Source organism: Ruditapes philippinarum, unplaced genomic scaffold (genome assembly GCF_026571515.1).
Source record: "Ruditapes philippinarum isolate M1 unplaced genomic scaffold, ASM2657151v2 ctg2413_1_1_1_1, whole genome shotgun sequence".
Taxonomy (NCBI): Eukaryota; Metazoa; Mollusca; class Bivalvia; order Venerida; family Veneridae; genus Ruditapes; species Ruditapes philippinarum.
The window spans coordinates 1-24,340 of NW_026857187.1; the positions used below are offsets into that span (position 1 = coordinate 1).

Sequence of the window (24,340 nt, forward strand, 5' to 3'; positions counted from 1 at the left end):
TGGATATTCCCAAAAAAAGTTTTTAAGGGTTTAATTAAACAAATAAAATGAAATTAGGGAAAAGAAAGGGGCCAAGTATGGCCTTTTTAATTCAGGATATAGGGAAATCCGTTTTCCCCCCTAAATTGTTTTGCAAAAGGGCGGAGCGTTATCGATAAATGCGGGTTTTACGCAAATTTAGAGATCCAAAATTTAGTATGGAAAATTTTTAAAAAATTTTTTAAAAAAAACACATTTTATTTGGCTAACTGCTTAAAAAAATTTAAAAAATACGAATGGGGTTAAAAAAAGGTTGAAAAAATTACTTAGAAAAATTTTCTCATTTGGGTTTTTAGTATAATTGCCCTTCCGTTTTTAAATTAAAATTTGATTGTTGATGTAAAAAAAATTTTTTAAAATTTTTTAAACGAAAAATTAAAAGGTTTTATTCTTAAATTTAAATTTTGGCTTTTTAAAAAAAAAAAGAAAATTGTTATGTTTTTTGATTTTGTTGTAGGTTTTCGAATTTTTTCAAATGAACTAAGTACAACTGCTTCATCCAAATTTCCATAGGATAATTAACTCATTGGAGTACAACAATACCTAATGTTTTGGGCAATGATGTGTGAAATATTTTTTCAATGATCGCCAACCCCTGATATCGGACCGAACCCCGTTATTTGTAACTTCGCCCTTTTTCCTCACTTTGATATTGATGGTTAATGTGAATCCTTTTGACCAGTGAATGTAACAACAATTTTTCTTATTGTCGATAATAAACCATTTGGTGTTTTTCGGATTATTTTCGTTTTTTTTAAATTGCTTTTTCTAATTTTGTTGTTAAACGTTTAAAGAATTGTCTATTATTTCCCCCTGAAATTGGCTGGTAAGCCAAACCCATTGAATTTCCCCGCTGGTTTTTAAAAAATTATTGTGTTCATGTGGACATAGTGTCACCTTGCCTCTCTCAGTTTCTAAACGAGCAGCTGATACTTTACATTACTTAAATTTACTTTATTTATTCATTTAAACTATTTTGGTATATCTTGGAAATTAAAGATTGAGAATGGTTGGTCTTGCTTTTAAACTATTGATACATTTTACTGAGTCACAATTGGGCAATGCCTAACAACATCTTTTTTACTTGACATTCTAGTTGAAAGATGGTTCTTTTGTTTTACCTGAAGGATATGGACAGCAGTGTCTACAGAGTCAAATTGAGAAAAGTAAGATTTTCACACTCTTTCACCTATTTATTCTTAAGTTGAATAATTATTTTTAAAAAAAAAGAAGCTTCATTTGCAACTTCTTATAATGAATATGACCGTTTGTACTTTTTGTTCCAGACATATAACAAACGTTAACTATTTTTCTAAATCGTACTACTGATAAATTTTTTATGGACATGGATATGAATTCGGAACTATTTGTTAACATTTTAAAGTGTAATAAGCTATATCTAATGAAATATAAAATGCCTATGATATTTAACACACATGAATAATGTTCGTTTACAAAATAACATGTCTGGGAAAAAAATGTCATACTGCCTTTTTAAGTAGGACTTTAGCCATTTTGTATTGATTTTAATCTCTTCACACAAATTTCTTTCATGCATGTATTTTGGAACTATTCTGTTTTCATAATTCAAACAATAAATATATAGCTTTATACACTTTAAGGGTTCTTTTAATATTTTTAAAAAATGTGCAAAATCTGGTCAGATTTAAAAGAAGTGAAAAACTGACCTGGTTTGACGTTTGTGGTAAAATTAAGTCATTATCAGTGCATGCTATCAACAATTTTAAAGTACCGGGGTATTTGTAATAAGGAAGTTGTTGTATGATAGAATAAGACTTCTGTTCTTTCAATGTCTTGATCGTTCCTATGTACAGTATCTTATTTAAAGCATAACATTAAAGGTATAAATGTTTTCTTTAAATTTTTATACGGTTGTATGGTTTGAGACTGGTAAATAACAAATTGTGTACTTGGTATAATATTAAATGGCGGTTAATCCTTTTTTTCTTTTCTCAGATCTTAAGAAGGACTTAATACAATTCAACAAAGATATACATGGCACGATACCTATCTCTCCGTTGTTTGAAGATATTGACATGGCAATTCCCGACGTTTATGTCCAGCCTACAATCAACAGGGTTTTGTCGGGCTGCCAAAACGCCAACAAAGGCCAAAGAACAGCACGTATATCATCTTTGAGAGAAATATTTCATGGTCAGAACAGACCTTATCGTGAAATATATTTGTGTGCAGAAACCGGGCTTGGAAAATCGGTGTTTGGAAAACGGTTAGCTTTGATATGGAGCCAAGCGAACGAATCTGACAAAATTCAGAGAAGCTTTACCCAGGACGAAATCGACGCAATCAGTTATTTCGATTTTGTATTTTACATTTCCTTAAAAGAATCTGATCAGACTCATCTTGATGTTGATGAAATGATAAAACAACAGATCATTAGATATCTTGCGCATGCGTCACAATACAAAACTGAATTTCTTGAACATATCTTATCAGAGAGAAAATGTCTGATTATTCTAGATGGTCTCGACGAATGGTCACATGAAAAAGGGAATATTCCAATGAGAAGACCCAGGCAGTCTTGCACATTTTTAACCACCACTCGCCCTTGGAGATATACAGTGGCTAGAATAAAACAAAGTAAGATTGATCTACAGCTAGAAATGACAGGTATTGATAAAGAGGGTAAGAAAGCTTTAATAACAAACATATTAAAACAGTTCGGTAGTTGTGACGATCAATCGGAGTTGGAGAACAGTTTGAAGGAATTTGAGAAAAAAGTTGCAAGAAGAAACGTCAATGACCTGGAGACTAGTCCAATGTTATTATTATACATGATATGTCTCTGGCAGGATGGGAATCCATTAGGTGATTCTCGTTGTGATTTATACTGTAACATCTTAGAGATGCTACTACAAAAGGTGGCACAACGACAGCAACAGGAGGTAGAAATTAACCAGAATGACAGTACTTACAAACCAGAATGCTTCAAGGGAAAGGAGCATTGTTGTAAGAACATTCATTTCGTGAAGAAATTGTCGCATCTTGCTTTCCTTACTCTCTTCAATCAAAGTTCAGCAGAAAATAGGCTGGTATTTAATGAAGACATAGCAAAGAAAAACATGTCAGAAAGCTGCATTGAATTTTGGCTGAAGACCGGCATTATAACTCAGATAGTACGGAGTAAAGGATTAACATTCCGTGATATAAGGATATCCTTTATACACAAAACTTTTCACGAGTTCTTCGCTGCTCTCCATGTAGCATTTAACCAAAAAGAGACAGACATTGTGATTAAATCATGTCCAGATATAAATTCAGTTTTACTGAACGCAAGCTGTTTACAGAATCTATGTGGGCTCAGTCCAATTGCAAGTCAAACAGTTCTAAACGGGATAGCAAATGTTATTTCAAACAGTTGTCAAACAAAAAGCCTCCGGAGAAATACGTACGCTTTCGCAGACTACTGGGAAATGTGTGATTTAAAACAAGATTTCCAGAATGTAATGGTAGCGTGTGTGAATGAATGTAGAGACAACGGGTACGAACCTCGTTATCAGTTGGAAGATTTGTTTCTGAATTTTGATGGTGAACCTGAAAGTCAGTATGTATCATCATTGATTGATTTATTAAGACACTCAGATGTAAAATCAATCAAATTCGGACGCGCCCTTTCCCGCAAAAGTGTCCATGATCTAAGTCTGCGACTGGAAGTGGAAAAAATGAAATCGCTGCAAAAACTGGATATCTGGGGTCATCCTTGTAGTAAAGATGTTGAAATGATGCTAGGGGCGTCTCCAGACACATTAGAGTGTCTTCTTCTTCATGGCTGCAAAATAAAAGGAACGGACAAAAATGAAAAGTACATTGAAGTATCTGAGGAAAGTGTCAATAAACTGCTGTCTTTAAAGGTTTTGGAAAGCATCGACCTTTATCGTATATCAATGAATCATGGTCAGATAGAAAAAATAGTAAAGTGGATAGAAGGTAGGAAGTCGATGAAACAAATTAAAATAGCCCGGGTAAAATGCCTAGATCATGAGAATAACAATTGTTTTGCGCGTATACTGGATCTTTCGGAACACATGCAACTTGATGTCATTGGTGTTGGAAACATGTGCGCTGATCAGGTAAAGGTCAACCCCTTATCAATACGGGAATTTTGGGGAGAATGCAACCAGGCTATGGTCATTTCATTCTTGACCGACTATGCTTCGTCCGCCATAAATATTCATACATTAGTTATTGAATTTATAGATTCATACGAAACTGTCAAAAAGATATTAAGTACATTAACTGATTTGCAACACTTAGTTAACCTACAATTGAAACGTCTTGACCTGCAAGAAAATGAACTGATATTGTCGAGACACAAAACTGTTGAACACGTGCGACTTATTGAAATAACTATGGAGAATCAAGCACTACGAAACTTGATTGAACAGTTAAGTACATATAAACATAGTGTTACAGTAGAAATCGCATCGTGTGAGGTGGAGCATGAGAACGGTGCCGAAAGTTATGAAGAGCTAAGACAAAAAATAGAGATGTCACCTGAAAAATACTCTGTAATTGCCAACCTGAAATGCTCCGGACACGACAATGCTTTTGCGTTCAGAACAATGCCTTCGTAACATGATCGTTGTGTCATTCGAATGGTGACACAGAGATTAACAAGGATGACATTCCTAGACGAGAGTTGGAGTTCAAGGTAAAAAGAATAAAATATTTCAGTATTATATCTTCAGCATTCATGGCAATAAAACATAACAAAAACAAAACAATCATTTATTTCAAACAGGAGAAAGTATATATGACGTAAATGAATGTGCCATGTCTATCATGGTTATCATAAAAATAGTTTGGAAAACATTTATGTCTGGATTGTAATCTAATCGTATTTTCATTGTGATCCATATTTCCATTAGTCAGGTCTTCAAGAAATAACTGTATTTCGGTGCAAGCTCTTTTAACAAATTATGTCTATAATAAAGAAAATGTTTTTCATTATCCCTATAATGTCTATAATAAAGAAATTGTTTTTCATCATCACTATAAATAGCCTAAATGAAATTCCAAATTGTGGAAATCATTAAACTTGATGCAGTTTGTTTGTTTCTTCACAGAAAACTAAATTTGTGATTATGATTTTATCTAAGTGAATTCGATATGAGTATTTTTAAGTGTGTTTAACTACGTGTTATGTTAGTGTATTGGATACGCGTGATGGTCAATCTCATTTGAAACGCGTAGGGTAAGTGTATTTGATAAATGTGACAGGTACGTGTATTTGATCTGCTAGTTAGTTTAGTTAGTTAATTGTATTTGATACACATGCTATTTAAATGTATTTGATGCAAGTGAAAGTCAAGTGTATTTGATACGCATGTTACGAGTATTTAATAGTATTTACTGTATTTGATACACATGTTCATGACATTTAATTTGTATGTTAATCTAATATACTTGACACACATGCTACTTCAGTAAATTTGATTCACGATATAAGTGTATTTCATGCGTAGGTTATTTAAGTGTATTTGATACGAATGTTATTTAAGTGTATCTGGAACCGACGTTATTTAAGTGTATTTGATACGCAGGTTTCTTCAATGTATTTGATACGCATGTTATTTAAGGGTATCTTGTAGCCAGGTATTTTAAGTGTATTTGATACGCAGATTACTTAAGTGTATATGATACGCATGTTATTAATGGGTATCTTGTACCCACGTTACTGAAGTATATTTGGCAGCAGGTTACTTATGTGTATATGATAAGCATGCTATCTAAGGGTATCTGATACCCACGTTACATAAGTGTATTTGATATGCAGATTACTTGTATGTATTTGACACTCATGTTATTTAACTGTATTTGATACCCGCGTTACTTTAGTGAATGTAATACGTAGGTTACTTAAGTGTATTTCATACGCAGGTTACTTAAGTGTTTTTCTGGTACCCACGTTACTTAAGTGCATTTGATACGCAGGTAACCTAAGTGTATTTGATACGCAGGTTATTTATGTGTATCTAGAACCAACCTTACTTAAGTGTATTTGATGAGCAGGCTACTTAAATGTTTTTGGATACGCAGGTTATTTAATTTATCTTGTAGCCATGCTTCTTAAGTTACATAAGTGTATTTGATATGCATGTTATTTAAGTGTATCTGGTTCCCACGTTACTTAAGTGCATTACGCAGGTTATTTAAGGGTTTTTGATATGCATGTTATTTAAGTGTATCTGGTGCCCACGTTATTTAAGTGTTACTTAAGTGTATTTGATACGCAGGTTATTTAAAAGAATAATCATGAGTTTTGAATTTTATTGCAATGACTGTCTACGTTTATGTTTAAACATTCCAGGAATACTCATACATGAAATGTGCAATCAAATTGGTATGTTAATGTGTAGTTTATGTTAAAAACATAATATGAAGGCTTATGTGACAAATAGTAGATGTATACTGCTTGAAAATAAACACCAATATAAATATTTTTGTTTTACTTCTTTTATTGAATTTTGATAGAGCTAATTGTGCATCTCTCAGACTAAAAAAGAAAAGTTAAACTGATAACATAATTGGTTACAAAACAAAAACGTTAAATTGAACTTCAGTAAGTCGAAGTAAAATAATCTTGTATAAAACCTTCATGTCATCGGGACTGCGACCTTCATTTATTTATTATAGTTATACATTATACATGTATATGTGTGAGTCACGACAAAAGAGATACATGTTCAGCAAGCGGAGCGTTGTATAATGTGGGGTTCCGCCTACTGTATTTGGCTATTTATATTATATGTCATACCATACACATAAATTACCAGATTATTCAATAAATGAGAGAGGTAATCGTATAAACATTATATTATAATGTCATCTGATATTGATTGTAAAAAATTACACATACAGTGAGAAATGTCTTGATATAGTGACACTCATGGAAAGTCCCCATTTTTCCGTCTTCAAGTATTTTCCCCCATAACTACTCCACCTTCTTAACATGAATTATGTAGAAAACGCTTGCAAACGTTAGGGATGCAATCAAGTCGTATTCAGTTCAGTTGTTTTGAAAAGTTGTTTTGTTTTTATTTGTTTGGGTCGTCAGACCAAACAAATAATGGTAGCGAAATTTCAGACCCTTATGTCCTTATTTGCAAAAGTAGTCCAAACTCCTCGAAGCGGTTACTTCCCTTTATATGTACACTAACGCAAACAAATTTAAAGGGCGTTAAATGTGTAAAGATTGTCAAATGACATGCGCATTAATTTTCAAACCTTCTCGGGGAAGAAAAAGTAGTTCCCGATTGATCGAATATTTCTAATATTTTGCTATTCTTTATAGATATACATGCTTATATTAAGCTCCATGATTATTTACATCAGTGTTAAACAACAGGTTGACCGTGAACAAAATATATCGAAATTAATAAGGGTTACAAACCCTAAATTAGAATGACGTGGTTTTCTTCAGGCTGTTATCTTATAAATTCCCTGTGGTCAAGGGTTTTACACGCTCGCTTTGGAAGCGAGAGGTCCGGAGTTCAAGTCCCAGTTAAGGCAACAAATGTTTTTTTGTTTGTTTTTTTTAATCTCACAACTGTCTGACATTCTGAGACCCAAACAAATTCAGCGCCTTCTGTGCTTTGATTTATTCCCTCTGCAAGGAACGCGCATATTCACCATACGCTGCTGGAGAGCTTATTACCGGAAACATTTCTAGTACATACATATACATTATAGTTGGAACGTTTATTTTCCTCACTTGCCTGTCACGCAGATAATATCTGAAAGAGAAAGAAAATGTGTCGGAGATTATCAACATTACTGCAGTTTGGGACGTTATTAGGTTTCAAAATAACTTTGAATTCAAAAAATGCGAGATATGTTACTTGGCGAGGATTATATTGATTATTACACAGTCTCAGGTCAGTGTGATTTGTTTGCAGGCTAGGAATGTTGAACGTGAGCGGCTTGTAGCAGTTTTGTTTAATAATTGTACTGTGCAATACAACCAGCATAGAATCTAATAGAAAACAAGATTGCATTTGAGAAAAATGCTATGCCACCGCATTAATACCTAAGCTCTAGGCCTTTTGGGCATTTACAAGAAGGTATTTTAAGTTTTTGAAGCCTTGTACCTTGTACCTACAGACAATAAGATTTTTTTATTTTTTACTATATGTATATATTGAAAATCAATGACCCCCGGGCCGGGGGCAATTTTGACCCCAGGGCTATAATTTGAACAATCTTGCTAGAGGTTCACTACACAATGTTTCATGCAAAATATCTAACCTCTAGCATTTGTCAATTGCTAGAAGAAATTTTTTTAAAGTTTTTACTATATACATATAACGAAAACCAATGACCCCCAGGGCAGGGCCGATTTTGACCCCAGGGCTATAATTTGAACAATCTGGGTAGAGGTCTACAACACAATGCCTTATGCTCTAGGCCTTTTGGGTCTTTACAAGTAGGTATTTAAAGTTTTTACTATATGTACATATAGTGAAAATCAATGGCCCCCGGGGCGGGGCCGATTTTGACCCTAGGGCTATAATTTGAACAATCTTGGTAGAAGTCTACCAGGCAATGCCTTATGCAAAATATCTAAGCTCTAGGCTATTTGGGTCTTTACAATAAGGTATTTTAAGTTTTTACTATATGTACATATAGTGAAAATCAATGACCCGGGGCAGGGCCGATTTTGACCCCAGGGCTATAATTTGAACAATCTTGGTAGAGGTCTACCAGACAATGCCTTATGCAAAATATCTAAGCTCTAGGCCTTTTGGGTCTTTACAAGAAGATTTTTTAAATTTATTCTTATAATTCCTTTTTGGTTGCCATGGCAACCAGATTTCTGTATGGAATGAAATTCTTTGAACAACTTTGGAAGCCCTTCACCCAAGGATCAATCCTGCCAAGTTTGGTTGAATTGGACTATTGGTTTTTCACAAGAAGATTTTTTTACGTTCACTATATAATCTATATAACAATGACCCGGGGCGGGGCCTATTTTGACCCCAGGGCTATAATTTGAACAATGTTGGTAGAGGTCTACCAGACAATGCCTTATGCAAAATATCTAAGCTCTAGGCTATTTGGGTCTTTACAATAAGGTATTTTAAGTTTTTACTATATGTACATATAGTGAAAATCAATGACCCCGGGGCGGGGCCGATTTTGACCCCAGGGCTATAATTTGAACAATCTTGGTAGAGGTCTACCAGACAATGCCTTATGCAAAATATCTAAGCTCTAGGCCTTTTGGGTCTTTACAAGAAGATTTTTTAAATTTGTTCTTATAATTCCTTTTGGTTGCCATGGCAACCAGATTTCTGCATGGAATGAAATTCTTTGAACAACTTTGGAAGCCCTTCACCCAAGGATCAATCCTGTAAAGTTTGGTTGAAATTGGACTACTGGTTTTTCACAAGAAGATTTTTTAAGTTCACTATATAATCTATATAACACACACACACACACACACACACACACACACACACACACACACAAACAAACACACACACACACAGGTGAATCGCTATATGCCACCGCATCGCAGATGCTGCGGTGGCATAAAAATATTTCTTACGTAGTTCTGGCTTCCAAAACTATATAAGACGCTTTTTAACATTTTTGTTTTTCGTCTGATGCGGTATTATGTCATGTCATCGTATATAAACTGGTACGCTGAAGACCTTAAGCTACTTACTACGGAGCTGTGATATACGTGGCCATTGAAAATAAGGTGTATTTTGGTATACGCGTGTTTTTTCCGGGACAATTGACGTTATTGATAGTCTCGTCATTTTAGAATGTCAATTATAACTCGATAAATTCTTATGTTGAATAAGATAATTATTCACAACTGAGTAGAGAATTAATGAATGTTTTAAAGCACTATTGTAACATATTCATTGCCAGGAAGTTCACAGATCAAAATTTGACTAGAATGTGTGTTTCCGATACTCCTTTAGATTATTTTATAATTTGGACGTGTATACGTTTCAGAAAGATCCTTTAGATTATTATACTAATTTAAGAATGGCCAGTGGAAATTCTGGGTTTCAGTTTGCAATTTTAAAATGCCCATTCAAAATCCTTTAAATATTCAGTTCTTCCCTATACATTTTAAAGCAAGTCAAACCAATCTCAGACCGACTTCGTCCGAATAAATGTGGCAGCGTACGCTACAGTACATGACACGATGATCTTTTTTATGCCACCGCAGCATCTGCGATGCGGTGGCATATAGCGATTCACCTGTGTGTGTGTGTGTGTGTGTGTGTGTGTGCGTGCGTGCGTGCGTGCGTGCGTGCGTGCGTGTGTGTGTGTTATATAGATTATATAGTGAACTTAAAAAATCTTCTTGTGAAAAACCACTAGTCCAATTTCAACCAAACTTGGCAGGATTGTTCCTTGTGTAAAGGGCTTCCAAAGTTGTTCAAAGAATTTCATTCCATGCAGAAATCTGGTTGCCATGGCAACCAAAAGGAATTATAAGAATGAATTGAAAAAATCTTCTTGTAAAGACCCAAAAGGCCTAGAGCTTAGATATTTTGCATAGGGCATCATCTGGTAGACCCTTACCAAGATTGTTCAAATTATAGCCCTTGGGTCAAAATCGGCCCCGCCCCTGGGGGAATTGATTTTCGCTATATGTACATATAGTAAAAACTTAAAACACCTTCTTGTAAAGACCCAAAAGGCCTAGAGCTTAGATATTTTGCATAAGGCATTGTCTGATAGACCTCTACCCAGATTGTTCAAATTATAGCCCTGGGGTCAAAATCGGCCCCGCCCCAGGGGTCATTGGTTTTCCGTATATGTATATAGTAAAAACTTTAAAAAAATTCTTCTAGCAATTGACAAATGCTAGAGGTTAGATATTTTGCATGAAACATTGTGTTGTAAACCTCTAGCAAAATTAGCCCCGCCCTTGGGAGCCATAGGTTTATCGTATATGTATATAGTTAAAACTTAAAAAATCATCTTCTCTAAATTTACAAAGGATAGAGTTAAGATATTTTGCATGAAACATTGTGTAGTGAACCTCTAGCAAGATTGTTCAAATTATAGCCCTGGGGTCAAAATTTGTTCCGCCCCGGGGGTCATTGATTTTCATTATGTACATATAGTGAAAAAAAATTTTTGTCTGAAGGTTCAAGGCATAGAGCTTTGATGTTTGATATATAATATCATCTATAGGTCCTCTACCAAAGTTGTTCAAATGTCAAAAATTGGCCCTGCCCGGGGGCAGTGGTTCTCATTATGTACACAAATATTTTCTGAATGGGAGAAAGCTATAGCTTAGATATTTGACTTGAAATGTTGTTTGGTGGACCTGTATCAAGATTGTTATTAAACCCTTGGGTCAAAATAATGCCTTGCCCAAGGGGACAGTGACCTACTTTCTGGTCCTTTGATGTACAGCAATGACATTTTGACCATGTGCACAGTTTTAGTTGTAAAATTGAACTTTGACCTAGATTTTGATGATGTGACCTACTTTCTTGTCCTTTGATGTACAGCTATGAAATTTGAACCATGCGGTGGCATAGCATTTTTCACAAATGCAATCTTGTTTTTTTTATAAATTATACAATTATTCAACAAAATAGAATTTATTACATATATATAATAAATGCCTGTCACGAGGATAGCACACTTTTAAATGAGTCATAATAAAAACATAATTGTAGTTAGACTCTTTGATTAACTTACGACGGAGCTTATTTGCTTCCTTTTCTAATATCTTGTGTACAGCTATTTGATGAAATAATTATTTTCTTTTTTTCAATTTTAAATGAGTTATTGTTTAAATGAAAATTCATGTACTTTCTATTACATTTTATATGAATTACAGCGCCTTTTTTAAAGAGTTCCTGTCAAGGAGCCCCTTGTGTTTTTAAAGCTGAATACCTCAAGATTCATGATAATTTTGGGAGAAGTCTTGAATGTTCATATTCATAACGGATTCTGAATCTCAATATTATTCTAAAGTCATTGTCAACACAAATTACAAGTATTATTAGTTTGGACGATTTACAATAATAATGCCAATCGCAACTTTACGGCACCTTCCGTCGAACTCCGGAGAAAAACCTCGAATACAGCAGTAAGTATCTAACGTACGCTAAGAAACTAAACATGTAAACAAATAGTAAATTAATGCTGGGGGAACTTGTTGGTTAATTTTACTCCAATACTTAATGTTCATTTCAACGACTTTATATAAAAAATTACTATCCACAATAATTAAATGTTGGGAGTTGTTGGTTAAGTTTACTTCATTGACAAACCAGATTTAACGACTTTTTATAAAAAGAAATCCTATCCACAAAACACATTGAAATTCAATCCATTTCCCAATATTTTATTACATAATTGTGTTCATTGACGCAGTACATGTTATTATATTTTATTTTATGCTTTTCAGTGGATTACTGATTTATCCGTGAAAATTATATTTGATAATTTCACAGTGAAAATTATCAAAATATAATTTCACACTTTTCAATGACGAAACTACTTTTTTAAGATAATCCCCATGTGGTACCTCAATTTTATTTTTGCTGACTATTCCGACAATGTCAGGCTGCTTAAAGAAAAGCAAAGCTGAAATTGATAAATAACTTACATATCAAAATTAAAAAAAAGAAGAAAACTTACAGTATGTCACTTCTATTCATTCAAATTACCAATCACCAAATATCGTCTCTTTAATTTTTTGTTTCATTTTTACAGTCTGAAAAATACATTCCTTCAACATGCAAAACTGCTCTTGATGACATTTGGGAATATTTAAGTATCCTACGAGCAATAACTGCCGTATGCTTTATGAAAACATTATGAAAAAGCAATGGCAGCTTTCACTCGAAGAATATGTAAACAACCCAGCGTTCGTAAGGCTTCCAAGTTTTCCAATTTCCTATCCACTTTTTTGAATGTTTACACATCTGTCAACACTTATTTATTGTCTGTTACAATCCTCCAATAAGTTTTCTTTCTTTTAAAAAGGTGTATGACTAACAAATCCAAATGATATCCCTCTGAATCAAACACAATTATTTTCCTCCAGTGAAATACACAACTTTAAAAATGGCGGCCGTTTACATTTAACAAAGCCAGGTCTAATATAAATTCGCAGTCAGTAACAGAAATATGGATGGATGGTTGGACTTTTTCTCCTACTAGAATTGTTTGTTTTTATTATTAAAACAAGCGATCAGACATATTTTTTTAATAAAATGAATACTATCACTACCTTTTAACATTGATTGTGGAACTTATTTTTCAGCCCATGACTTCTTGTATTTAATGAGAAATTAGACTTTTTTTAGGCTCTCAATGGGGAAAACAGATTTTAATATTAACGTAAATATTAAGGAAATTTCGTTTTAACCTGTTTTTAAGCATAAAATAAAAAGAAAATTTGTTTGTTTGTTGTGTAAGATGTAATTTATTTCATCTCGTGAACTTTAAAAACAGTATTCTCACTCGTGGCTACGCCACTCGAGCGAATACTATTTTTAAAGCCCACTCGATGAAATAAAATATCATCTTACACACAAACAAACAAATATCCTCTATATATTATGTTATATTATATCATATTATACATATTTGTGTTGTATTTATATCTTTCTAATTGGTCGGAAATCAATTGGTGATGATACTGTCCGCTTCTGAATGACATCCAAAACAAGGAAGTTCAATTGTTATGGTTAAATGGAAAATAGTGCATTATAGGTTCGTTTATATATTTTCCGCTGCATAAGAATGGATTAATTTGTTTTTACAAATCTGTGTTAATTGTGTTAAACTGAGCATGTTTTAAACGTTTATGTTTAATTTTATGCCAATCTAGCAGGCAAAAGAAAGGATATAATACATTACACTTTGCCAAAATGTTTGTTTATAATCTGATTCACGTTTATTTATTAACATGTTGTCGATTGCTTTGTGTCTAAATATATTTAATGTGGACGCATTTTCTTCTGAAATATTGCCAACTTTCTTGGGGTTAACATTTTATTTTGTCACATAAACTTATATCATGGCTGGCGCATCTTTATAACATAGTATGTTTGCGACCAGCAGGGATCCAAACCAGCCTGCGCATCTGCGTAGTCTGATCAGGATCCATGCTGTTCGCTATCAGTTTCTCTACTTGTAATAGGGTTGGTAAGCGAACAGCATGGATTCTGATCAGACTGCGCGGATGCGCTTGTCTGGATCCATGCTTGTCGCAAACGCATTACGTTGGTTTTGTCGTGACGCGGCTCATACATTTCTTAACATGAACGGAACATCCCTTAAAATGATAAATAATGAGATTGCTAATTGGTTTGACGGAATTATCAAACAATACTCGTGTTTTTTCTTTCTTATTTCTGATAATACATAGCGTGCGAATGAATTTATGCACATGTAAAAGGTTTATCTAGAAACAATATAGTTGTTTCTCCTAGTACATGTATGATTGTGTCTTTTCAGTTCAGTTAATGGGCAGGAAACGAAGATGTCGTACTATACGTCTAAACTGACAAACAAGGACTGTCTTAACTGGGTCAGGGCGCACCTTGCTGTATCTGAAGCCAAAGCTGGCTTACAGGATGTCGTCTGCGACACGTTGCAAGTTCGTCATCAGAAGATTATTAAGCCTGTCACAACTCAAACTCTCAGTAACTTCCGGTGCTCAAGTTGCTACACTCAGACAATTATTTGCTGTTCATTATACACTTGTAATCGCGTTGGAAGAAAGTGATCGAAGCATCAACAATTTAGACCGTGCCCAAATGGAGTGTGTGACAAGATACGGGATAGAATTATAACAGATCATAGACACTCCAATCCTTCCTGGAAGAATACTCGTGCAGAACTTTGGAACACATCCTACTGGGAGTATGCTAAATGTTTTATGCCCCTTGAGGGGTATTCCGACAAAAATGCCTATTCAGAAACAGACCTAAATGGAATCATAAGTATATTGTTAAACCAGAATGATTTTGTTAACGAAGTCGACGATTCCATTTGTCATAAGGTAACGAAACGGTATTATTTAGAATTTATACTCTCTTTCCACACTTTAAAGTGACATTATGCCCATCCAAGGGTATAAATGAGTGGACAGGTGGAAGTCAAAAAATGTTTTCGTTTTGCCATAATTCATTTTAATATAAACATTTACTTTACATTAACAATAAACAACGCACGGATCCAAATGAATTTATCGTAGATATTCATTAGAATTTACCTGTAATGTTCAGTATATAAAAAGAGTGGGGTAGTTTTTTTTATATTTTAGGCAGATTTAATTTTTTCAATATGTACTGTGGTCAATCACCATTTTAACAGCCAATCTTTTGAAATATATAGTCAGTTCATCTCAACTTGACTATAAAAATATGAGCATAATTTTACTTTAAAGGTTCGCAAATTTTGTTTGTCTATAAGCCTTTCCATTATAATTAACACTCGGAATTTTAAATTTTAGAATATCTTTAAATATGTTAAATTCACAATCGCAACTTTTCGGCCCTTTCCGTCAGTCTTCGGATAAAAACCTCGAACTCAATAGTATGAATACACAAAACGGATACGGTATTTCGGTCTAACCTACGCTAACGATTATTTTTTACAGTAAATATAGTTAGTTTCTAATAATGTACATCTACAAACTGCAAATTTATTGTAAAATTGTATCAAAACGCTATAATTCATATTTTTAAACTCACTTTCTCTCACTTTCGTCAAAAAGTCATATTCGTATTTAAGCCAAACCCGAGGGAAACAGGCGGTAAAAAGGCTACTTTTTACTTTTCACCGGTCGACGGGCGACATGCGGTACGATATTTTCTAAAATGTCGCTTCGCATTGTCGAGCGCCGTTTGAGATTGTCGCATGTCATTTGAAATTTTCGCGCGTCGACCCTCAAACAAAACCGCGACACGCGACATACGATATGACATTTGGAAAATGTCGCTTCGCATTGTCGACTGTCGTTTGAGATTGTCGCTTGTCGTTTGATAATGTCGCCGTCGCATTTGCATGGTCGACACACGACAACGCGAAGTGACATAGCGACAATGCGATACGACACTTGACAATGCAAAGCGACATCGCGATATATCGTGCTTTTAAAGGCGACATCTTAAATGGATATCGCGATATTATCGTTTGAGATTGTCGCCGTCGTTTATGATTGTCGGGTGTCACTTCGTAATATCGCTATGTCATTTCGCGTTGTCGTGTGTCGACCATGCAAACGCGACGGCGACGTTATGAATGACTCCAACAGGATTCCGTATAAATGAATAAAATTTAGTATGTATAACAATGAATTACATGTTTACAAATCGCGCATTATGCCAGCTTAATACATCCAAACACTGTTTTCATATGACCCCCTTAACATTTTGTGCAGTATAATGTCAGAAAATACTGAAGTACATAATGATAAATACATATAATGTCAGAAAATAAACAATGACGATAAGTTTATTAAAATGTTCAAATTGCACGATTTACACAGGCACGACATTTATTGAACAATTTGAGACACAATTCAGATATGTTACTTAGTGACCAGATGTTAGAAGATGTCGTCTGCACACTACAACAACTTCTGTCCTGTTGTGAGAGTTTCAAGAATTATTCCAAGACCTCAGACGCTCGAGCCAAATTAGAACAGGTTAATACAGTATTGTTGTTGATGGTGCATGGTGTGTTGTTTTTTTTTGTTTTTTTTTTTTGTGTGTGTGTTCGTGTTTTTATTTTAGTTTTTCATCAATAACGATGTTTGAAACATTTATCTCCCTTAAAATGCTTAAAGGTCCAATATTCAAAAATTACCAGGAGTACCAAGTCTGTCTATATAAAACAGCACACTTCATATACCACTTATTATGGTTAAGTACTATATCAATGAAATACACGCATACATGTAGTTTGTGACAACTGATTCAAAGACTGTTCAACATTAACTTAAAGAGGAACTTATAAGGAAGAGGAAGTTAAATTAATTGTTGATGTAAAACACAAATTGTTATTATTATAAAACGAAATGTTATGATTATTATGTAATAATTATGCCTCTTTTAAATAAAAATGTGTATATTGTTATGCAATAGTCTGTCTGTCGGTTCCGATCAATAACTAGAAAATCATTTCACCTACATCCTTCAAATTTCATAGGATAATCACCCTTATTAAGTAGAAGTACTCGAATGTTTTGGGCAATGATGCTTGAAATTATTTTCAATGATTGCCAACCCCGATATTGAGACCTCCCTGTTATTATGTAACTCGACCATTTTCTCACCTTGATATTGATGTGCATTGTTATCGCTGAATCCTTTTGACACGTGATGTAAACAACAATTGTCTTAGTTTTACGATAAATAACCAGTTCGTGTTTTTCGATATTTTCTTTTTTTTTAATCCTTTGTAATTTTGATGTTTACATTTAAAGAAATGTCTATTGTCGCCCTTGAAATTGCAGTGATAAGCCAACCATTGAATTTCCCGCTGTTTTTAGAACAATTATTGTGGTCATGTAACATAGTAGTCACTCTTGCTCTCTCAGTTTTCTTAATGAGCAGTTGATACTTTACATTACTTAAATTAACTTTATTTATTCATTTAAACTATTTTGGTATATCTTGGAAATTAAAGATTGAGATTGGTTGATCTTGTTTTAAACTATTGATGCATCTTTTGAGTCACAAATTGGCAATGCCATACAACATTTTTAACTTTCCATTCCAGTTGAAAGCTGGTTCTTTTGCTTTACCTGAAGGATATGGACAGCAGTGTCTACAGAGTCAAAGTAAGATTTTCACACTCTTTCACCTATAAGTTATTCTTAAGTCGAATAATTATTTTAAAACATTTGAAGCTTCATTTGCAACTTCTTAATTAGAATGAATATGACCGTGTGTGTTTCTTTTCCAAGCATACATGTATAACAAACGTTGACTATTTTTGGCCGGGTTGCACATGTGCAAACCGGGTTATAGTATGATGAATGATGGGCGGTTGACGGGCGGCGGGCGGGCGGGGAAAAATTTTCGTAACAGTTTTCTCAGCAGCTTCTTATCACAACCTCTTGATATTTAGCATACAGCATCAACACATGGTCCCATACTGTGGGATTCGATTTCAGGTCTGTCGCTCATCCACTTCCTGTTTGTCGACTTAGTTAAATTTTCTACATTAATGGTCAATAGTAAGAAATTTGCGTAACAGTTTTCTCAGCAACTACTATTCACAGCCTCTTGATATTTGGCACACAGCATTAACACATAGTCCCATACCGTGGGATTTGATTTCAGGTCTGTCGCTCATCCACTTCCTGTTTGCCGACTTAGTTAAATTTTTAACATTAATGGTCAATAGTAAGACATTTTAGTAACAGTTTTCTCAGCAACTACTTATCACAGCCTTTTGATATTTGGTATACAGCATCAACACATGGTCTCATATCGTGGGATTCGATTTCAGGTCTGTCGCTCTTCCACTTTCAATTTGACTTAGTTAAATTTTCTACATTAATGGTCAATGATAGGAAATTTTCGTAACAGTTTTCTTAGCAATTTCTTATCACAGCCTTTTGATATTTGATATACAACATTAACACATGGCCCCATACCGTGGGATTCGATTTCAGGTCTGTCGCTCATCCACTTCCTGTTTGCCGACTTAGTTAAATTTTGACATTAATGGTTAATTGTTGGAAATTTTCGTAACAGTTTACGCAGCAACTTCTTATCACAGCTTTTTGATATTTGGTATACAGCATAAACACATTGTCCCATACTGTGGGATTTGATTTCAGGTCTGTCGCTTATCCACTTCCTGTTTGCCGACTTAGTTAAATTTTGACATAATTAATGATCAATAGATAGTAGGAAATTTTCGTAACAGTTTTCTCAGCAACTACTTACCACAGCCTCTTGATATGTGGTTCACAGCATTGACATGTGGTCCCATATTGTGGGATTCCATTTCAGGTCTGATGCTCATTCTTTTCCGGTTTACCAACTAAGTTAAATTTTCAACATCAATGGTCAGACAGTGGTAGAAAATTTAAGTAACATCACAGCCTCATGATATTTTGTATACATTTGCAACCCGGCCTTTTCTGTCTCTGACCCATTTTTCTAAATCGTTCTACTGATAAATTTTCATAATGGACATGCAGTGATATGAATTCGGAAATATTTGTTCACATTTTAAAGTTTAATGAGCTATATCTACGTCTCTGTTATTCAACACACATGAATAATATTCGTTTACAAAATAACATGTCTGGGAACAAAATGTCATACTGCCATTTTAAGTAGGACTTTAGCCATTTTGTATTGATTTTGTCTCTTCACACAAATTTCTTTCATGCATGTATTTTGGAACTATTCTGTTTTCATAATTCAAACAATAAGTATATATCTTTACACACTGTAAGGGTTCTTTTAATATTTTTAAAAATGTGCAAAATCTGGTCAGATTTAAAAGAAGTGAAAAACTGACCTGGTTTGACGTTTGCGGTAAAATTTAGACATTATCAGTGCATGCTATCATCAATTTTAAAGTACCGGGGTATTCGTAATAAGGAAGTGATTGCATTATAGAATAAGACTTCAGTTCTTTTAATGTCTTCATCGTTCCTATGTACAGTATCTAATTTAAAGCATAACATTAAAGGTAAAAATGTTTTTTTATACGGTTGTATGGTTTGAGACTGGTAAATAACAAATTGAGTAGTTGGTATAATATAAAATGGCGGTTAATCTTTTTTTTTTTTCTCAGTTCTTACGAATGACTTGATACAATTCAACAAAGATATACATGGAACGATACCTATCTCCCCGTTGTTTGAAGATATTGACATGGCAGTTCCCGACGTTTATGTCCAGCCTACAATCAACAGGGTTTTGTCGGGCTGCCCAAACGCCAAAAAAGGCCAAAGAACAGCACGTATATCATCTTTGAGAGAAATATTTCACGATCAGAACGGACCGTATCGTGAAATATATTTATGTGCAGAAACCGGGCTTGGAAAATCGGTATTTGGAAAACGGTTAGCTTTGATATGGAGCCAAGCGAACGAATCTGACAAAATCCAGAGAAGCTTTACCCAAGACGAAATCGATGCAATCAATTATTTCGATTTTGTATTTTACATTTCCTTAAAAGAATCTGATCAGACTCATATTGACGTTGATGAAATGATACAGCAACAGATCATTGGACATCTTGCGCATGCGACACACTACAGCCCTGAATTTCTTGAACATATCTTATCAGACAGAGACAGAAAATGTCTGATTATTCTAGATGGTCTCGACGAATGGTCACATGAAAAAGGGAATATTCCAATGAGAAGACCCAGGCAGTCTTGCACATTTTTAACCACCACTCGCCCTTGGAGATATACAGTGGCTAGAATAAAACAAAGTAAGATTGATCTACAGCTAGAAATGATAGGTATTGATAAAGAGGGTAAGAAAGCTTTAATAACAAACATATTAAAACATTTCGGTAGTTGTGACGATCAGTCGGAGTTGGAGAACAGTTTGAAGGAATTTGAGAAAAAAGTTGCAAGAAGAAACGTCAATGACCTGGAGACTAGTCCAATGTTATTATTATACATGATATGTCTCTGGCAGGATGGGAAACCATTAGGTGATTCTCGTTGTGATTTATACTGTAACATCTTAGAGATGCTACTACAAAAGGTAGCACAACGACAGCAACAGGAGGTAGAAATTAACCAGAATGACAGTACTTACAAACCAGAATGCTTCAAGGGAAAGGAGCATTGTTGTAAGAACATTCATTTCGTGAAGAAATTGTCGCATCTTGCTTTCCTAACTCTCTTCAATCAAAGTTCAGCAGAAAATAGGCTGGTATTTAATGAAGACATAGCAAAGAAAAACATGTCAGAAAGTTGCATTGAATTTTGGCTGAAGACCGGCATATTAACTCAGATAGTACGGAGTAAACGATTAACATCACGTGATATAAGAATATCCTTTATACACAAAACTTTTCACGAGTTCTTGGCTGCTCTCCATGTAGCATTTAACCAAAAAGAGACAAACATTGTGATTAAATCATGTCCAGATATAAATTCAGTTTTACTGAACGCAAGCTGTTTACAGAATCTATGTGGGCTCAGTCCAACTGCAAGTCAAACAGTTCTAAACGGGATAGCAAATGTTATTTCAAACAGTTGTCAAACAAAAAGTCTCCGGAGAAATACGTACGCTTTCGCAGACTACTGGGAAATGTGTGATTTGAAACAAGATTTCCAGAATGTAATTGTAGCGTGTGTGAATGAATGCAGAGACAATCGGCACGAACCTCGTTATCAGTTGGAAGATGTGTTTCTGAATTTTGATGGTGAACCTGAGAGCCAGTATGTATCATCATTGATTGATTTACTAATGCACTCAGATGATGAATCGTTAAGGCACACAGGTGTTAAATCAATCAAATTTGGACGCGCTCTTTCCCGCAAAAGTGTCCATGATCTAAGACTGCGACTGGGCGTGGATAAAATGAAATCACTGCAAAAACTGGATATATGGGGTCATCCTTGTAGTAAAGATGTTGAAATGATGCTAGGCGCGTCTCCGGACACATTAGAGTGTCTTCTTCTCCACGGGTGCGAAATGAAAGGAACAAAAGAAATTGAAAGGTACATTGAAGTATCTGAAGAAAGTGTTAATAAACTGATGTCTTTAAAGGTTTTGGAAAGCATCGACCTTTATTGTATATCAATGAATCATAGACAGATAGAAAAAGTAGTAAAGTGGATAGAAGGTAGGAAGTCGATGAGACAAATTAAAATAGCCCGGGTAAAATGCCTAGATCATGAGAATAACAATTGTGTTGCGCGTATACTGGATCTGTCTGAACACATGCAACTTGATGTCATTGGTGTTGGAAACATGTGCGCTGACCAGGTAAAGGTCAACCCCTTATCAATACGGGAATTTTGGGGAGAATGCAACCAGGCTATGGTCACGTCATTCTTGACCGACTACGCTTCGTCCGCCATCAATATTCGTACATTAGTTATTGAATTCATAGATTCATACGAAACTGTCAAAAAGATATTAAGTACATTAACTGATTTTGAACACTTAGTTAACCTACAATTGAAAGGTCTTGACCTGCAAAGAAACGAACTTATATTGTCGAGACACAAAACTGTTGAACACGTGCGACTTATTGAAATAACTATGGAGAATCAAGCACTGAGAAGCTTGTTTGAACAGTTAAGTACATATAAACATAGTGTTACAGTAGAAATCGCCTCGTGTAACGTGGAGCATGAGAACGGTACCGAAAATTATGAAGAACTAAGACAGGAAATAGAGATGTCGTCTGAAAAGTACTCTGTAATTGCCAACCTGAAATGCTCCGGACACGACAATGCTTTTGCGTTCAGAACACTGTCTTCATAACATGGTTTGGTTGTTGGGTCCTTCGAATGGTGACACAGAGATTAACAAGGATGACGTTTCTATACGAGAGGTGGAGTTTAAGTTTGAGAGTACAAAATATTTCAGTATTATATCCTCAGCATTCAGATATTAAAACATATATAAAACATACATTTATTTCAAACAATAGAACGTTTTTATGATGCAAATGAATATGTCCTATCAATCAGCATTACTTATCATGGTTATCATAAAAGTGGTTTGGAAAAATTCAAGTGTGGACTGTTATCTAATCATATTTCCATTGTGATCCATATTTCCATTAGTTAGATCTTGGCCTTCCGGAAAACTGCATCTCTGTGCAAGTTTTTTCAAAAAATTATGTCTATTATGAAGAAAATGTGTCCCTCATCACTATAAACAGCATAAAACAGATTCAAAATTGATTAAGTTTGTTTGTTTCTTCACAGAATACTAACTTTATGATAAGGGGGCGTCCGTGGCCGAGCGGTTAAGGTCGTTGACTTCAAACCACTTGCCCCTCACCGCTGTTGGTTCGAATCCCGACAGGGACTTTGGATTCTTTCATGTGAGGAAGCTATCCAGCTAGCTTACGGAACGTCGGTGGTTCTACTCAGGTGCCCGTTCGTGTCTGAAAAAATGCACGGAGGGGCACCTGAGGTCTTCCTCCACCAGTAAAGCTGGAACGTTGCCAAATGACCTATACTGTTTTGGTGTGACGTAAAACCCAAATCAAAACAAAAACAAACTTTGTGATTGATTATATGTATCTGAGTGAATTAAAAAATGCATGTTTAATGTATTTATTTTGCTTATTAAAGGGATTTGACTGTGTGCATTAAATTATTGGGTCCTTTTATTTTAACCATTTAAACGTTAGGGTAAAATTTATGTGATAAAATTTACGAAACCGAAAAAACTTATTTATCAGCAAAATTTAGTTATATTTTTTTTAACATTATTTATGTATTTGAAAACCGGAAAGTTAAGTGTATTTGATACACATGTTACGAGTATTTAAGAGTATTTGACAAGCATTTTCATTGTATTTTGTTCACATGTTCAGTGCATTTAATATGTAGTTTAGTTAAATGAATTTGATATGCATATTAGTTTAGTAGTGTATTGATACGCAGGTTATTTAAGTGTATTTGATACGCATGTTATTTAAGTGTATCTGAAACCCACGTTATTTAAGTGTATTTGATACGCAGGTTACTTGAGTGTATTTGATACGCAGGTACTTCAGTGTATTTGATACGCAGGTTATTTACGTGTATTTGATACGCATGTTATTTAAGAATATTTGTACCCACGTAATTTAAGTGTATTTGATACACAGGTTACTTAAGATTATATGATACGCATGTTATTTAAGGTTATCTGATACCCACGTTACATAAGTGTATTTGATACGCAGGTTACTTAAATGTATTTGATACTCAGGTTATTTAAGGGTATTTGATACCCGTGTTATTTTAAAGAATGTAATACGTATGTTACTTAAGTGTATTCATACGCAGGTTACTTAAGTGTTTTTCTGGCACCACGTGTTACTTAAGTGTATTTGATACGCAGGTTATTTAAAAAAAATTATGAGTTTTGAATTTTATTGCAATGACTGTCTACTTTTATTTTTAAACATTCCAGGAATACTCATACATGAAATGTGCAATCAAATTTGTATATCCTATTGCTATGTTCACGTGTAGTTTATGTTAAAAACATAATATGAACGCTTATGTGACAAATAGTAGATGTATACTGCTTGAAAATAAACAACAATATAAATATTTTTGTTTTACTTCTTTTAATTGAATTTTGAT

At 34.4% G+C, this 24,340-nt stretch overlaps 2 protein-coding genes across 4 annotated transcripts; both read left to right on the forward strand.

Moving 5' to 3' along the window:
* The first annotated feature begins 1,008 nt into the window (after positions 1–1,008).
* On the forward strand, positions 1,009–6,516 carry LOC132749027 (uncharacterized). The gene is made up of 2 exons (XM_060738696.1): positions 1,009–1,205; positions 2,017–6,516. Exon 2 carries the CDS (start codon positions 2,097–2,099, stop codon positions 4,650–4,652), a length of 2,556 nt encoding a protein of 851 aa, XP_060594679.1. The 5' UTR covers positions 1,009–1,205; positions 2,017–2,096; the 3' UTR covers positions 4,653–6,516.
* A 520-nt stretch (positions 6,517–7,036) lies between these two features.
* LOC132749026 (uncharacterized) lies at positions 7,037–22,939 on the forward strand. 3 transcript variants are annotated; one of them, XM_060738692.1, is made up of 5 exons: positions 7,037–7,955; positions 14,536–15,082; positions 16,574–16,732; positions 17,809–17,869; positions 19,849–22,939. In XM_060738692.1, the coding sequence occupies exons 2-5, from the start codon at positions 14,960–14,962 to the stop codon at positions 22,512–22,514; spliced, it is 3,009 nt and encodes a 1,002-aa protein (XP_060594675.1). In that variant the 5' UTR covers positions 7,037–7,955; positions 14,536–14,959; the 3' UTR covers positions 22,515–22,939. The 3 variants fall into 3 exon arrangements, with proteins under 3 accessions (XP_060594675.1, XP_060594677.1, XP_060594678.1); XM_060738694.1 differs by lacking the exon at positions 7,037–7,955 and adding an exon at positions 13,680–13,948; XM_060738695.1 differs by lacking the exon at positions 7,037–7,955 and having other exon boundaries at positions 14,950–15,082; positions 16,611–16,732.
* The last annotated feature ends 1,401 nt before the right edge of the window (positions 22,940–24,340 follow it).